General features: G+C 48.1%; 1 protein-coding gene across 4 annotated transcripts in view; it reads left to right on the plus strand.

Moving 5' to 3' along the window:
• The window catches only part of MAML3 (mastermind like transcriptional coactivator 3), a 280365-nt gene that overhangs the window by 256205 nt on the left and 7705 nt on the right, over nucleotides 1-16455 (plus strand). For all 4 annotated transcript variants that reach the window (XM_061343857.1, XM_061343856.1, XM_061343858.1 and 1 more), the window contains one exon: nucleotides 14965-15210. In XM_061343857.1, coding sequence (XP_061199841.1) covers nucleotides 14965-15210 — 246 coding nt within the window. The remainder of the gene's footprint in view (nucleotides 1-14964; nucleotides 15211-16455) is intronic.

Here is a 16455-nt window from a genome sequence, read left to right on the forward strand (position 1 = left end):
CAGGTGTCAGTAGATGGACGAGTGAGCACTGCAGTTAAGCTGGCTGTGCCCATGAGGTGTAAGCAGCACAGCATTCGGGACTGGCCACCAGTGGTGTGACCTTTCTGCCTCACCACTGGTTTTCTCACAGAGGAAATGCCCTAGATCATACTCTGACCACTGGCCATCTCTAGCAGGCCCTAAGCTGACTTGGAAGTCCAGCAACTTTGGAGGGTCTGAAGTCAGCCAACTGAAAGCACAGTAACTCTGAATATTAGCTCGACATTTTTCTAAAGGCAAAGCCCCTATGGCATTTTATTCACAGGCAAATAGCTGTCAGAATATGAGTAAAGTCTTTCTGTCTTTGTGCCTATTTGTGATAAGATTTCCTTATCAGTATCTTCTGCTACTCATTCCCCACACCTTGCTGGCAGCTGGTCCCTGTTGGTGAAGGCCAGGAAGATGCCAGCAGTGGGAGGGACAGTGAATCTGGTGGGCAGCACAGTTGCAGTCTGGATTGCAGATGGTACCTCAGTGTTACAGGTATGTTTTCATGCATAATACCTAGAAAGTTAGGTTTGGGACCATGAGGTTGAAGTCCAGTGAAAATTCCACAAAATGTTTCCACACAAAGGATACAGCTCCGTGTTTTCAGCAGGCTGCCGTGGAGGTGCCTGAACACTTTGATGTTTAGACACTAAGAAGCAGGCGCGTGTCTGCAGAGACTCATAAAAATTGTGACACTCCTAGTAGTCACGAATGCATCTTTTACTTGAAACATTATGAACCCAGCTCACCAGCTGGAATATGGCACAGGAATCTTTTTAGGGGAATATCTGATTAACCAAGTTTGCCAAGTAAGCAACAGTGCTGCTGAAAACAGTGAGCCAGACCTGTTAAACCTGTCTTAAGCAAGAATCTTGATTCATTTAGGTGCTTCCTAGCATGTTCCCAGCTTATTGCAGTGTTGCAGGTAGTTTGGGAGGAAAAGATTTTTAAGATGCTAATGACAGAGTTACAGCTACAACCTAAGGGGAGGGGGAGCTAAACAAAAGAAGGATTCATTAGAGAACAAAAGGAACACTGGAGGCTTTGAACCTAGGAGTCTCCCACACATTAACTAGGTGTACTGCCAATGTGCTACAGATGTGCTGTACATGAACACATGAGGTAATGATATGTCTACAAAGGGCTGAATGCATCTGTTTGATGTTTTGTAGTGAATTATATTTAAGCAGGTGGGAAGCTGCAAACTCCCCAGTCCCTCCATGTGTCAGAAATAAGATATTAAGAGGGCCACAGATACCTTCTGCAGGTTTTGTAGAATCACAGCTGACAGCCACACCATGTGTTGGTAAATTGGAGCCCTGCTCTGCCATTGGGAAGTACAGCCTGTGCTTTCACAGAGGTACCCTTTGCTTGTCTGCATGAAGGGTCTGAGATATCAGCTCTCTGGACAAAGTCTTTTGAATACAGACAAAGGATAAATATCTGGAAGGAAGGAGGCAACTCGTATCTCTGGGGATTTCAGGGGCTTTCTGTTTTCATGCCTTGACAGGTGAATACGAGAGGGATGGTCAGAGGGAGGCTGGGAGAGAAGATGACTGTGCAGTCATACTCACAGTAGTTGGGCCTCCAAACCAGGATTCATCACTGAAAGGTTGCTACTATGCCTAGAACCCAGGGTGGGGCAGAAGGAAGCCCAAGCTGAGTTATTTATACCACAATGATGTATTACAAGAGTTTGCCCAACAGTCTGTTTTGTGCTTCCCTGCAGAGAATGAAGAGACATCCCTATCAAGGATCCTATCCTTGTGATCAGGGTTGGGAGTTACACTTCCAAGCTTCACTGGAGTTTCTCTTTTTTTTTCTGAGGAAAGCATATCTGGGTGCCATGGACAAGACATGGCTTTTGCTGGTGACTTCTACAACAGTGAGTTTGGACCGTTAGTAGGATGGGACCAAGGAGATCTCCAGGGAAGCAAGAAAGGGGACGGGATTCCTGCAGCTGCAGAAAGATGAGGGTCAGAATGAAATTACATTACAGATACCTGTTCGTCTGTAGAGATGCAACAAAAACACTCCTTTAAGAATCAAGTTCTTCAGTGTTAGATTCATTTAGATCCAGGTGTATAGCTTTTCTCATGCTATCCATTTTTCACTATTGCACATGGGTTTCTCATTGAGGATTTGAATATAAAAAGTATCAAGAGTGGCAAGGAAGATCCTTAATTGTAGGTTGTTCCCTTTTTCACTATGCATTAGGAAAAAGAATATCATAAGGAAATATGAAGGCTGGGCTAGAGGAGGTCACCAATATTCTATGCACCTGCCAATCACATTAGCTCCTTTGGATTTGCACTGTAGGGGCCTAAAGGAAATATGGCCTAAAAATAGCCACCCAGCATATGAAAAGGAGTCAGCCAAACCTTCCTTCATCTTAGCTGCAGCTGCCTGAGCACTCTGAGCTGCGGTAATAGAAAGCTGCACTATGGAAGCTCTTTCTTTTTCTCAGGAGACTTGATTTTACAAAGGATAAAGAATGATGATTGAGAGATCTGTCCTGTTTTCAGTTAAATAACTTCTAATACCACCTAAGAGGAAGCAGAGAGATTCTGTCATCCCATCAGCATTTCAGATACATGCGGAGCACAGCCTTGGTTTGGTGGCTGGGATTTTCAATCACTAGCACTCTGCCACTTGCTGTTGTTTTCTTCAGATCAATATGTAGCTTTGTGTTGGCACTCTGGGACATAGTCAAATTCACAGTGATGGTTAGGGCTGAAGGTTAGATTAATGAAGGGTGGCATTCTTTGCAAACAGGGTTATTTTTCCCCTTAATAACTTCAACAAGATGTCTCTGAGGTTAGTGTTTTTCTCTTCCAGTTCTTTTTTAAATTATTGAGATAATGAAATTACAAGGATGAAAGTGGGGGCAGGGGGAGCCCAACTCAAAGCCCGCAGAATATAATTGCTGCATTTTTTTCCCCAAAAAAGCAGCCTGTAGTGTTCACTCACGTCAGCACTAGCTCAAACAAGGCACCACACTTGAGTGGCAACTGCACCAATTAGCAGCGCTGCTGTTGGTTTGTGAATTGCATATGAAATGTAGAATTTGTCCAGAAGTGCTAATGCAAATCACTCAACAAAAATGTGCCCTCTGTGTCAAGTCTTTTCACTTGTTCTGACACACTGATGTCTTCCCAGATTTCTCTGATCGGCAGATCCCTCTCTCAGTTGACAGCTACCAGAACTCACAAAGCAATGGGAATATTTTGTGTTGCCATTAGCTGTGTTTCTGCCAAGAGGGTTACAAGCTACTGCTGGGACCAGTTACTTGCTATAGAACATCATTTTGACTTTTATTTATAAAGTGTTGGGCTTCATATTTCTACAATTCTAAAAGCCCAGTAAACATGTAAGATTTTAACTGTACGGAAGTTCAAAGACATGGCTATCTGCTACAACAGTAGTGCGGTCACTTTGCATGTGTTCAGCATCCTCTGTTCTTGTATCTGATGATAACCTTTGGGTCTCACCTTATGCAGCTGAGTTACATTTGCTGTGAGAATTGTAGCTTAGCATTTCCTGACTTTTTCAGCACACAGCAACTCATCCTAATATTGTGCCCTTTAAAAGCAGAAGTGGAGCAAGGGCACATCAAAATGTTGGTGTTCTCGCATCTCCAGAGTATAAAATAGCATATTTAGCTGTACACAGATTTAAGTGGTATTTGTAACTGTTTGCACTTAGGGTGGGTAGCACCTCTTGAGTGGCAGTCACAGTTTAGGAGGCCCATTGTACTAAGCTCCCCGTAGATTCAGGATATAAGTATATTTCCTTTCAACCAAAGTAAGGTAAGAGGTAACACAGGGAGACAGACACACCAGGGAGTACAGGAAAACAGAAGAGACTGCTGGACACCATGGAGATAGGAATTTCTATGAATGTAACTATACTGGGGCGAGAGTTCAGGGTCAGATTTGTATGATTTTGAGAATCTCTTCCCAGAATGAAATCCAGCAGGGAGGAAGGCATGAAGGCACCTCTAGATAAAATGGAACATGTGGAAAAGAGTGGGTCATGATAAGGTTACAAAAAGTCTCCGCAGTGAATAAGAGATGATGCGTGGGGTGGCATATACTGCAGCTGGATTTGAAAGCAAGGGAGGCTGCTGAAATCCAAAAGCAGGGGAAGCCAAGAGAAGGTTGAGGAGAGAGTGATGGCACAGTCAAGATGATGGGCAACGAAAATGAGGGCTAAGGCAAAGATGACAGCCACATCATGGGCTGAGTGACAGGCAAGTGGTGGTGTTGCCCATGGGGATGAAGAAAGGGAAAGGAGACAAGACCTAGGGAGTAGGATTAGAGCCTACTTTGAGCTTGAGCTGACACATATCCAAAAGATGATCCCAGAGGCATGGTATGAATTTAGTTGGAACAGATGGGAACTGGCTGGGACAGAGAGGTAAGTCTGTGAGTTGGTGGTGTAGAGAAGGTCCTTGGATGCGTACAGAGAGTGAGTGAGCTTGCTCAAAGATATGAGTCAGAGGGAAAAGAGATGAAGGGCAAGGAAGCAGACCTACAGAATGGTGCCAGGTGGGAGAGTGAGCAGTGATGAACTTGTCCAAGTAACACTGAGCAGGCAACTGAAGGTGTTGGGGTCAAGTATGAGCACTGGGAAGGGAGGACCAGATTTTGAGTGCAGTGTGGTCAGTGATGGTGGAAGGAGCCGTCTGGCTGTGGCAGCGAGCCTGGCATAGCAGTGCAGAGCTGCAGGCAGACAGAGGATACTAGAGACTGTGTGATAGTGGTTTCTGTGACAGGCGAGAAGTGAAAGCCTCTTTGGAAAAGAATCTGCTTTGGAGATGGAGGCTAAATTCAGTCTAAATCATATAAATCATAGGCAGCACACTTGATAAGTTTAGAGATGACAGTGAGAAGAGAGTGAGAGCTGGAGAGTCACTCAGAGTCAAGGGTTGTTTGCATTTTCTTTATTTTTTTTTAAAGCATGAAGATACAGCATCCTTGTGCTGTGAGGGGAAGGGGTGAGAGGAGGCAAGGTATAAAGAAGGAAGAAGCAGATGTGGGCAAGAGATGAGAAGACAGGAGGAAGTGAGGTTGCCAGAACAAGCAAAAGGGCTGGGGACCACTGATGAGACCACTGCCTCTGCAGCCAGGAAGGAAGAGCTGGGCAGGATGCAAAGGAAAAGCAGGGGGAGAGGAAGATCATGTCTCACTTTTAAGTCCCTCATGGGAAAGATCAGCACAATCCTGTGCACAGGCCTCCGGTGAAGGCAGGAGAAGGCAGCACTAGAGATTCGAGTCAAAGGCTGCAGAACAGCAGCTGGGATTGCAGCAGTGAGGGCTAGTTAAATTGGCAAACATGAGTATGCGTTAGGAAGATGGCAGGATAGAAAGGAGGCAAAACAGCATTCATAATGTGGAGGAAGTAAAAAAAAAGAGGTGTTTAAAGCTTTAGAGACAAGTAATTGTCTCAGAAAAGGTATCAAGGACATCCAGAAAGCCTCCAATGGTGTGAATAAGGGCTTGATCAGCAAAGAAAGCTATGACGTAGGGACCTAGAAGTCTAGGGTTAAAGGCAGTACTGCCAAAAGTTGAGCTGTGTTAGGCCTTGCATAAGAAATTCATTCAATAGTGGGAATAATGGGAACCTCAGAGAGAAGGGAGGAACCATGAGGTGAAGGGTGTGTCAAGGTTAAAGACAACCTAGGCATGGCCCAAATCAGTATACTTCAGTTGTATATATGTCTCAGTTTTCACTAGGTAATAAGATTGTGTCAAAACAAAAGCCTGCAGGATACAGAAGGACTACATCCAAGGTGCAAGGAAAATCAAAAGTGTTTCAAATACTGGAACCAGGTGATCTGGGTAGCCTGAATTCAAGGATATTAAGAGAGCTAACTCAGGAAGTCACAGACCTAGTGTGCCATCCCTGCCACTTCAGCTTGTCAGCAGCTAGTTATTTGAAACCACAGCAATGATAACGTGGCCTTGCTGGGCAGCTGCAGCAGAGCACCACTTCCCTTGGTCTTGCCGGCTACCTTGTGGAAACATTTTGTTCTTGATTTTAGGTGGAAATGCCACCTGCAGAAGGACTGCAACCAAAGACAAGGGAGTGAGTCCAACTCTTTGAATTCAGTGTCAGACAGGGGAAGACCATGGAATTTATGCATGAGCCTGTAGAGTTGACTATTCTGTAAGCACTAATGCATCTGCTTTGGCGCTTTTATCAGTCACAGTTGTCACCTGACAGAGCCCACCCAAAACCAGAGACACTGCACGTATGTGACATGCTCTCCCGCTGTGTTTCTTGTGGGCATGGAGCGGAAAGAGGTCTTCACTTCACCTGAGTCCTTCAGGTGTGTGGTCTTCCTCCCATGAAGGCACAATGTGAATGAGCTAGAAAACGGTAGTATTAAAGGAGCAGTTGTGCCCTGCAGATCGCTCAGGTTGTGCCAGGAAACACCGATAAAAACAATACAGCTTTACTGCATGCACCAGACACAGGCCAGACATGCTTCCCGGCCCCTCACTGCATTTCTGCCAGGTCAGAAGCCAGCACAGGGTCAGTCAGGGAGTGTAGGGGAGGTCCCTGGAGGCATGCAGAAAGAGGGCTGCTTTGTGAGAGCCCCAAACCTTTGCTCTGAATCTTTCTGTGGGTTTTTTTTGCCTTGGCAGAAGCAACGACATGGGGCGATTGGAGCCTCTTCCCAATTTTTGAGGTAAGGTGCCTTCTGCATATGGGAAGGAGAGCATATGGCCCACTGTGTTTATTTCTCAGCCAGGATTCTTTCAGGCTTGGCAAATTACATGCTGCTTGCTGAGGAGCAACACAAGTGCCAAGTTGGAATTTCTAAAAATGAAAGGGATTTCATCTATCACAGCACAGAGCAAAGGATCTGAAAAACGCCCCTAAGTGTGAAAGATACCTTTTTGTTTATGTTCAAACAAAACAACCAAGTGGAAATTTAACAAAATTTCACCTAGAGTTAAAAAAAACCAAACAAACCATAGAAAAATCCCCACAATGGTCCACAGGAGACCTGAGGCAGCTTCTGCCAGGCATGAACTGGAGCCAGGCTCTGTGAAATACCTCAACAAATGGCAAATTCCATGAGGTACAAGGTGATAATGTAGTACAGGCTCTAGCCATTAGAAGAAAAGGGGCTGCCTGGTCATGGATTGGTGTTTGCTGCTATAGAGCTCCATTAAAGCATCTTTCCCTCATACTTCTGCTTTTTCCAAGCCCCACTTTTTTCCCTGTGTGCGCTAGAAGCTTTTCTTTCTCTTACAGCATTTATTTTTACTGTGTCATTTTCCTTTTGTTACCGCTTTTCACTGGCCCAGTGTGACTGTTTGTTTTAACCATTTCCCTGCTTTCATCTTCCATTTTTCTTCTCCCCCCCCCCCCTTCCAGGGAGCTCTTTAGCCATGATTACCTTTACACTTCACGTTAGCTTTCTTCCCTCCTGCTCCAGGATGCACTTGAAGGGGCATTCATTACAGCTAAATCCTTGACCAGGAGAATTTCTATCAGCTCAGCTCTTCCCTCTGCTTTGCTCCCTGAGCAGCTTCTAAAGCCCCAGGAAATTTGGCAAGACAGATCCAAGCTGCCACAGAGAAGGCAGCCGCAGCTCCTGTGGAGAGGGTTTGTACCTTTGAAAGTCCTCAGCTATGCCTGTAGTAGAAGGCAGCAGGGACAGGCTGTGGAAAAGCCATGGTGTGGGCTGGTTTTTCAACTCTCTCCTCCTGCATGTTGCTCCCCAAAGGTTGCTGCTTGCTCGCAGAGTGGTAGGGTGCACTGTGAAATGCCATGATGGCTCAGCTTCCTGCATCAGTCTTTGAGGGGAATAATTACAGCCTTCACAATAGGCATAAAATATAAGGTTGGGCACTTTGGTGTTTCTTCTGCTTCCCTCCCTGCCACAAGCCCTTCTCTGGGGCTGAAGCATGGAAAACGGTGGTCATGGAGAGCACAGCTGCACAGATAGTGCCAAGAGGCCAGTTAGGGGTGGGCTTTGTGGTGCAGTGTCAGCTCACTCCGGCCTCTTACCCCAGAACATAGATGCTGAGTGGCTGCTCTTCAGGGAAAGGAAGGCTGCTGCGTGCTCCTGCAGGAGGGGAGCTGTATGTGGGAGTAACCTCTGAGCAACCTATGCACTGTAAAACCGCACCTGGGCTTGCCTCACAGAAACTTGTCTGTGCAGCCGTTCCCTCTGCAGTCAAATTAATGGCGTGATTAACCCCATTACTTCACTCCTGCAAGAACAGTATGTAAAACACTATTTCACTGGACCATAAACACTGGTGCAAATGGCTCAAGAGCAGGTGACATCTGCAGAGCAGGACTCATTCCCATTGCAGGGAATGGGTGGGAGCATCAGAAGCTGCCTCAGCTGCCTCACAGACCTGCTAGAGTCAGAGACACAGAATGGTTGGGGTTGGAATGAACCTTGGAAGGGAACCAGTTCCAACCCCCTGCCACAGGCCAGGGTCACCTTTCACTAGACCAGGTTGCTCCAAGCCCCATCAAACCTGGTCTTGAACACTGCCAGGGATGGGGCAGCCACAGCTTCTCTGGGCAACCTGTGCCAGTGTCTCACCTTACTTATAGTAAAGAATTTCTTCCTAGTATCTAATCTAAATCTCCCTTCTTTCAGTTTAAAGCCATTCCCCCTTGTCCTAGCCCTACCTGCCCTTGTAAAAAGCCCTCTACAGATTTCTTGTAGGCCTCTTCAGGTACCAGAAGTCTTTAGCTTTTAAATGGCATTAGAAAAACGGCTGCTCATTTTAGAACCCTTTGTTACCTATTTCATCACCAGAAATGAAGAAAGTAGTCCCTGTGATGAACAAACAAAAGTACACAGGGGTAATAATCTAACAGATCCTGTTTGTTCTGTGGAAAGACTAAACTGGATTGAAAACAGAGGGAGGAGAAATGCAGTCGAAAGGAGGTGAAAGGAAAACAAATTGGCTGCATGCATAGGTCTGGTGTCAAATGTCAGGGGGATCTTGTTCGCTCAGATACTGTATGAAAGACCATAGCAACCAGGGGCCTGGGGAGAAAGGAGAGGGGAGGTTGGTAGCCCCTCCCTGAGACTGCATGACAGAGGAAACAGGTAAAGCAATGTGCTCTGCAGAGCCTGCTGCGGGGGAGTCAGAGCTGTAAACCCTGCAAATTCCATCCCTTCAGCCTAGCTGAACACTAGCTCTTTCCAGGCAAAATAAAGTCTGAAATGAATGGGTTTGTAATTCCTATAGTCTGTCAGATGGTACCGTTCTGCAAAAGGTGGCTTTGCCTTGGGCAGCGTGATTTAGAGAGAGGATTAAGATTCCCGCCAGACACAATAAGTAACAACATTACAAGGAACTGAATAGAAATATCTGGGGGGAAATATAGGGACATGCTTTCAGGCTGTTCTGAAAACAGCAGGTAGAGGTGATGCTTTACTGTGACATAGGCTGTGGAAATGGAGCCATATTTTTTATCCCAGTAATAGGTTGGAGAGCCCTTTTTATAACACAGATACACAAAACAGGCATGCAGTACCACGATAAATGAGCAGTGCCTGTGAGCCTGACATCAGTGTGGGGCAGGAGGAGCAGCAGCACAGGGCTGTTCTGTCTTGTACATCGCAGGGCATTAGTCGCACCACTAAGTTGTGTTTATCCAGAAGGGCTGTCATCCTTGAAGGCATCAGAACATGGAGATCTGCCATTTCTGATGGGTAATGAAATCATAGTGTAAAAAGACTGTCTCCAGCTTCCAGCCCTCATGTCTCGTTCTACCTTCTTCACTGGGTAGAAGAATCCTGTAAAGGATTTAATCCCTCGTGAAGGTATTCTTATAAGCCATGGTCAAAGCATCTCTCAATTTTCTTTGTGGCAAGCTAAATGGTTTGAGCTCTTTTAAGTGCAGACACTTTCTGCCTCAAATCATTGTGTCTTTTTCTGCTCTGACTCTAAAATGTAGATGTCTGTTGTGTACATTTTTCTAGTATCATTCTTCTCATGCACTGTGCAGGATAGGCTACTTCCTGGCTTCTATTCTATATTTTTATATATTCCAGGACTGCATTAGTTCACATAACACAGAATGGCACCATGAATTTACACCCAATTGTCTATTTTGCACATAAAGACCTTTCTTTCAAGTCTCTGCTTCCCTCAACTTTTTGGGAAACGCTTTGTTCCCAGGCACAGAATACACATCCTCTGTCGACTGCCTGGAACAGCCTCTTTTCCCTGGGGTCTGGCTCTGCCCCCCAGCCTACAGCAGGAGCAGAGCTGCCTCACCATGTGCAAGGGCTCTCATCATCAGATGAGTAGCCTTGGCCAGGCCCTGTCTCCACTTACCCGCACCCAGCTCTCAGAGCATCAGCTGGCAGTCGTTCAGCTTGTTCTGAAAAAATTGTGTGATTGCTTTTAGCTATACTTGAGAGATTGAATGATGGGATGGAATAAATCACTGCATGGTAAGGAAGAGGCATATAAGATTTGACACAAAGAGAAAAATACCTTATCCACTTCCTTTAGTTCTCTTTTTAACGTCATTTATGTTTACTGTGCATAACTGTATATATATGCCTACACATCACCTCCTGAACTCCTACGGATGATCCTCTCCAGTAGATCCCTGGAAATACACTGGGAGGACACAGGATTTATCCTCTTGTTGCTGAACTAAGTATCAGATTGTCAGCAGAGGGCAACTCCTGTGTAGGCATTAACTAAACAGCCAGATTCCTACAAAAGTTCATCTTACTGGATGCTCTGCAACTATACAAACCCACCAGATGTGTTATGCTGCCCATTTGGAAATTGTGGTTCTTTTTTGGCTCTGTGAAGGGCAACTTGGCTCTTTCAATACCTGGTTTTGCTCGCAGCGGTTGAATTTGTGATTCTGTCCCTAGGCTGCTTTAAAGCAAGTGGCTGAAGGTCCCTGGGAGGCTTAGCCAGGATCAGTGCATGTGTTGAACTTGTTCTGCAGCATGGTCAGGTCACGGGAAGAGGCCATGGCACCTTTGCCCCTTGTGTAACCTCTCACCTTCCCCTGCCCCTCAGCGAGCACCTTGCTACAAAGCTGCAGCTTCGCTGGTTCCACAGGTGTAAGTCTGCACCGGCCACCATTATCAAGAGAGAGCTGTTTGCAGCCTGCAAGTAGCACACAGTGACTTTGGGTGTTGCTGAAAATAGCCAGTGTGAAAAATCAGGGCTCACACTGTGCCATCTTCCCAGCGTAACAGGCTGATGAGAGGCAGGCTGAGAATACAGTGTGTTTCCTGTTCCAGGACATATTGTCACTCTCCTGGGGGACTATGTGCCTACATGATGCAGGGCATCCCTGGATGAACAGGGCCCTCAGGGAAAGAGCTGGATTGTCCCCTTGCTGCTGTAGATCCCCGGGGGGATCCCTCCCAAGCATCGGCAGCCTGAGTCATGCAGTGAGTCAGGCTGTGGGCATGGGCTGATGCGGAGGTGATGTGCAGCCAGGAGCTGGTGAGCTGGTAAGGGTGTCTGGAGAGTGAAGAGGCAGCAGTGCCAGTGCATGGAGAAAGGAAAAGAAAGAAGCAGAGCAGAGAGTGTAGGAAGGAAAAGTTGCGGCTGCCCCATCGCTGGCAGTGTTCAAGGCCAGGCTGAACGGGGCTTTGAGCCACCTGGTCTTAGTAGAAAGTGTCACTGCCTGTAGAAGGGGGGTTGGAACTGGGTGAGCTTTAAGGTCCCTTCTAATTCTAACCATTCTGTAAGAAAAGAACAGCAGGGAATGAGGAGAAGGAGCAGGAGGTCTAGGGGCAGGAAGGCTCAGGGTCTAGCAGGAGGATGAGGAGCTGGCAGGCAAAGCAGGAGCAGAGTTGTCAGCGGAGCTTGGATTAGTTCGGTTTTGAAGCTCTATGACTGTGTAAGTTCTGCGCTTAGCCAGAGTTGCCTGACTCAGTGCTTTGCTTCCATGATAAGACTGCATCTGGGCTGGAGCAGACAAGGTTTGTAAGAGGTGGCCGTGTAGAGCCCAGTGTTGCTTCTTTCATTGCCAGTTCCCAACTACATACATGTATCCCCAGCCCACTTCCAGGCTTCACCCTGTGCTGGAGCTCCAGCAGGGACAGTGGGAGGAGGGTGGGCAGCTGAAAAACTTGCGAGCCCACATGGCCCCGTGTCACTGCTGTGACAGGGCAGGGCTGTGTAACTCCCCACTGGAGATCCACAGCTCATGGTAAAGAGCTCTGCTCCCAGGGGCGAGGAAGCATTTTCCTGCCTGTGGAGACCTTTTGCCTGGGCTGTGTTCGCGTTTCCAGGAGACACAACGCAGGGCTGCTCCCAGTGATGTCAGCTGTGGCCTTTCATCATCGGCTGGGAAGAGCTTTTGCCAAAAGAAATGGAAAAGAGAAGAAATATGCTGGGCGGGAGGGCGGTGTTCTGGCCTGATGGAGAAGGCTTTGCTTTAAACCTGTTACTACAACTGGAAGCAGGAAGTTTTTGCTATGAGTAGGTAAACTCTTGTACCTTACCAAGCACACGAGACTGGAAGTAACACCTTTGTGCTAATCCTCGTGTTTCCTCCAGCTGCTGCACAGGGCTCATGTCAGCTGGCCCGGCTCCTTTCAAAGCTTTCTTCCTTTTCAAACTCTGGGATTAGCTGACAGTGTAATACGATACAGGATGCAGCGCATTACTGTGGGCTGCATGTGTCCCTCAGCCGTACCCGTGTGGGCATAAGAGCCAGGACAGTAGTTCTGCAATGAGGTTGTTGTGAAGGTGATTTAGGGAGGTCTTTGGCTCAGCTGTGCGCTGACGCTGGGTAGAGGAAGCTCCGAGTGGTGTCACTTCACAGCGTGCCCTTTGGATCCTTTGGTTCCCCCTCCCTTCTCTTTTTCCTTGTAGTGGCTGCAGCAAAGGCTCCATTATTTGGCAGTGTGGCATCGCTTTTGTCTATAAATGGAAGCAGTTGGCCCACCTCCCAGTATAACACAAGATAGTCCTGTGCATCAGTTATGCAATCTGTAGCTTGATGACTTCATCAGAAGTCGGGGGAGGGCCAGGAGGTGCTAGGAAAAACCCTTCACCATCAGCTCTGCTGGAGACAACTGACGGCTGCATGGCCCCCCCAGAGCAAGGAAAGTGGGAGCTCAGTGGCAGGGGTGGGATCAGGGAGAAGTCGAAGGAAGAGGAGGGAGGGACCTTCCAAACCAGGGCAGATGTTAAAACAAGAAGGAACCTAAATACTGGAGAGAGGCCTTCCAGCAGAGAGCCCTTCAGGGAGTATCTGCACAAAGCAGAGATGTGGACAAATTGTATTTTGCTGTTTCCTCAGACAGTCCTTGAAAACCTGACCTTCGTCCCAGGCTATGCTCAAGCACTGATTTTAACCCTTTCACTGACTGGGTTGGGGTGGGTGTCTTAAGTTTACTTTCCTGTATGTTCCCAATCTACACAGCAATTGGCATCACTGAAACTGTGAGTGAAGCAGGTCCCCTGGCATGTTTTGTGCAACGGATGCTAGAGTCACAGAGGTCCTTCCCACCAAATTCGTGGGTTTGGATGAGCACCCATCTCTCTAAAACAGCAAGGTTCTAGTGAGCAAATGCTAAGGCCTTACCCAGTCTGGCGGAGAGCTGCCCACCAGTGCCCAGGCCGGACAGGATGTGTGGAGCCAGTCCCATGGTGAGGGTATCGGCTCTGGGGCTCCAGGTTGCTCACGCGGGGGGGGTGCAGAGAGCAAGCATGGCCAGGAGGCATGGTGGGGGAGGGTAGGCAGCACGGGGCTAACGGATGCTGCTGGTTGGGACATAGATGAGAAGAGAAAATCCTTCGGCTCTTTTACAGGAAGGAGCACCTGGAGTAAGGGCTGGGGGCCGAGCGCTACACCTGCTGCTTTGTAATACCCCCCGGTCGTTATTTCTAAACACGGCCCTAGCCGCCCGCCCGCCCGCCTCTGAGCGAGGCTCACCCCGCAGCGCCGAAGGAAAGCGTTTCCTTCTTGCCTGCCCGGCAGGGGGAGCCCCCGGCGGCTACGAGGGACATCCCGGGGGCGGGTGTAAGGCGCTTCGGGCACCTCTGCAGACCCGCGCGGCCGGGTCCCGCCGCCCGCCGGCTCCCCTCGCCCGACGAGCCGGTCCCCGGGCGGGCTGCGGGCGGGCAGCGACACCTGCCGGCGGGCGGCGGAGACGGGAGCCCGGGTGGGCACGGTGCTGGGGAAGAGCCTGGCCCCCCCCGCCGGTTGAGCTCCCGGCCGCCCCGCAGCCTTGGGTGGGGGGAGGCGACTGTGCGATCCCCCCTGGCCTAGTGGCGCTCCGTTTTCGTGGCGCTCCATTTTCGCAGAGCTAAAAGGCAGCAAACTGGATTAGAAACATCAAGAGAAAGCCGGGTGGGTTTAGGGGAAGGTGTCTGGGGCATCACCCGCCTGAGTCCTTTCAGCCATGCACTGTTGGTTCATTGCTGCAGGATGGAAACTTCAAATAAAACACATGATGTGGTTAAATCGTGAGATTCTGGTGCACTATAGGAGGAATTAATGCTGCCAGCTCCTGCTGTTCATTTTGTGTGTCTAAAACCTCAGCTCCTCAGTCCAGAGAACTGTGTGAAACTGCTGCTAGCGAGAAAGGGAAATGGAAAGGAAGAGAAAATACACTTGACTCCATGATGGGGGAGAAAAAGTTTAGGAAAACATGACTCTGAAGTTACGTCTCCTGAATGGAGATAAACCTGGTACCCAGCTTTATCATTGTGTTATTAATGAGCGGCAAAGTGCTTTTGCTTTATCTGTGGGGGTTTTGCCCTCCAGGAGACAAGAGGAACCTGCTGCTCAGTCACTGTGGGCTTGGTCATAAGCATCTTTCCAAGGACTCTTAATTTCTTCAAGCTCTAGCCTTCACCCATAAACTCAATGCTTGTTCTTAATGAGCCTTTATTTCCCTTGCCTATGGATCACCATGAGTAATGAGGCCTTCTCTCCCTCTTTGCACAGGAGCAGCATCAAGTGGGGTTGTCTCGGACCACGGGGCCTATGCAGCCTTCTGTCCCACCGGGTTCCAGCAGTGTGGTCACAGGCACGAACTCTGGGGGTCCCTTCCTAGGAAACCAACCTCAAGCAGCCATCATGAAGCAGATATTGATTGAGCAGAGGGCCCAGCTCCATGTGATAGAACAGCAGAAACAGCAGTTTCTAAGAGAACAAAGGCAGCAGCAGCACCAGCAGATCCTGGCGGAGCAGGTACAGTACCCATTTGTCTCAGGTGCTGCAGTGCATGCTGGTGTTTGAGCATGAGCACTTCAGACAGTGCAATGCCAGTGCTTCCTTCTGTGTTTGGTAGTGCTCTCTCTGTAGCTCCCATCGTGGCGTTTCAGCAAATGTTTTCAAAGAGGCATCTGTCTCAGGCCTACCATTAGCTTGGCAAATATTACCCATGTTCCCAGGGGTTAGCTTGACAGTCACATGGGATTTTAGACACTGGAAAAGTTAGCTCCAAGAGGAATGGCTTTAAACTGAAAGAAGGTACATCCAGATTAGACATTAGAAAAAAATTCTTCACTATGACAGTGCTGAGGCACTGGCACAAGTTCACCAGAGAAGCTGTGGCTGCCCCATCCCTGGCAGTGTTCAAGGCCAGGTTTAATGGGGCTTGGAGCAACCTGGTCTAGTGGAAGGTGTCCCTGCCCGTGGCAAGGGTGGGTGGAACCAGATGATCCCCCCATCATTGATGAGGCCCATTCAAGGGCATAAACCCAAGAGCCAGTCTTGGGCTTGGCTGATGAAGGCAAACCTGAAAGTGTTGAAGAAAATACAAGGCTGAGGCTGGCAAATGTGCTGAGGTAAATGAAAAGCAACAGTCACAGTGTTCAGGCTTCTAGCTTTTGGGTGTTTTGTGCCTAACAAGGTTCCCTTTACCTTTTTGGTAGCACATATTTATGAACTTAGGGATTAGTACTTGCTTCTTTCCCATCTTTGCCGTTCTCTTACTTCCATTACACATCCTTGGTTTTGGACACAATGTTTGCACAGCTGCAGATGAAACACCAAGATGTGTCCTTTCAGTAAGTGCTTAGTTGAGTATACCCTAGGCTTTGAAAGCTCTGGTAAACACACTCTCTGTTTTTATAATCAGTCCTTGATTCTGTTTTAGATGCATGAGTATTCATAGCAAATAACCACAGAGGAGCAGTGTGGGCTGGATCAAGGGAGGGAGGCACTTTACCCGTTACCTGCTCCCCAAATATCATTCCCTGAAGCACAATGGCCTCAATAGCCATTTCTGTTTTGGCTCAGGGCTGATTCTAGGCTGCAGTCCTGAGGTCAGGATGCATTACTCCTTGCAGCCAAGTGTTTTGAGTGCAGAGGTGGAGGAAAGTCTTGTCCCAGGAACACAAATCCCTAGACCTTGGCAGGGCTGGGAGAGGGGCAGGCTGTGCGGCTACAGTTGGACCTAGGTGAGCAAAGCTAATTCATATCCCTCCCTCT

The sequence above is a fragment of the Neopsephotus bourkii genome, unplaced genomic scaffold (assembly GCF_033783945.1).
Source record: "Neopsephotus bourkii isolate Nb327-2 ecotype Australia unplaced genomic scaffold, CSIRO-AGI_Nbou_v1 NB_1827, whole genome shotgun sequence".
In the NCBI taxonomy this organism is placed as follows: domain Eukaryota; kingdom Metazoa; phylum Chordata; class Aves; order Psittaciformes; family Psittacidae; genus Neopsephotus; species Neopsephotus bourkii.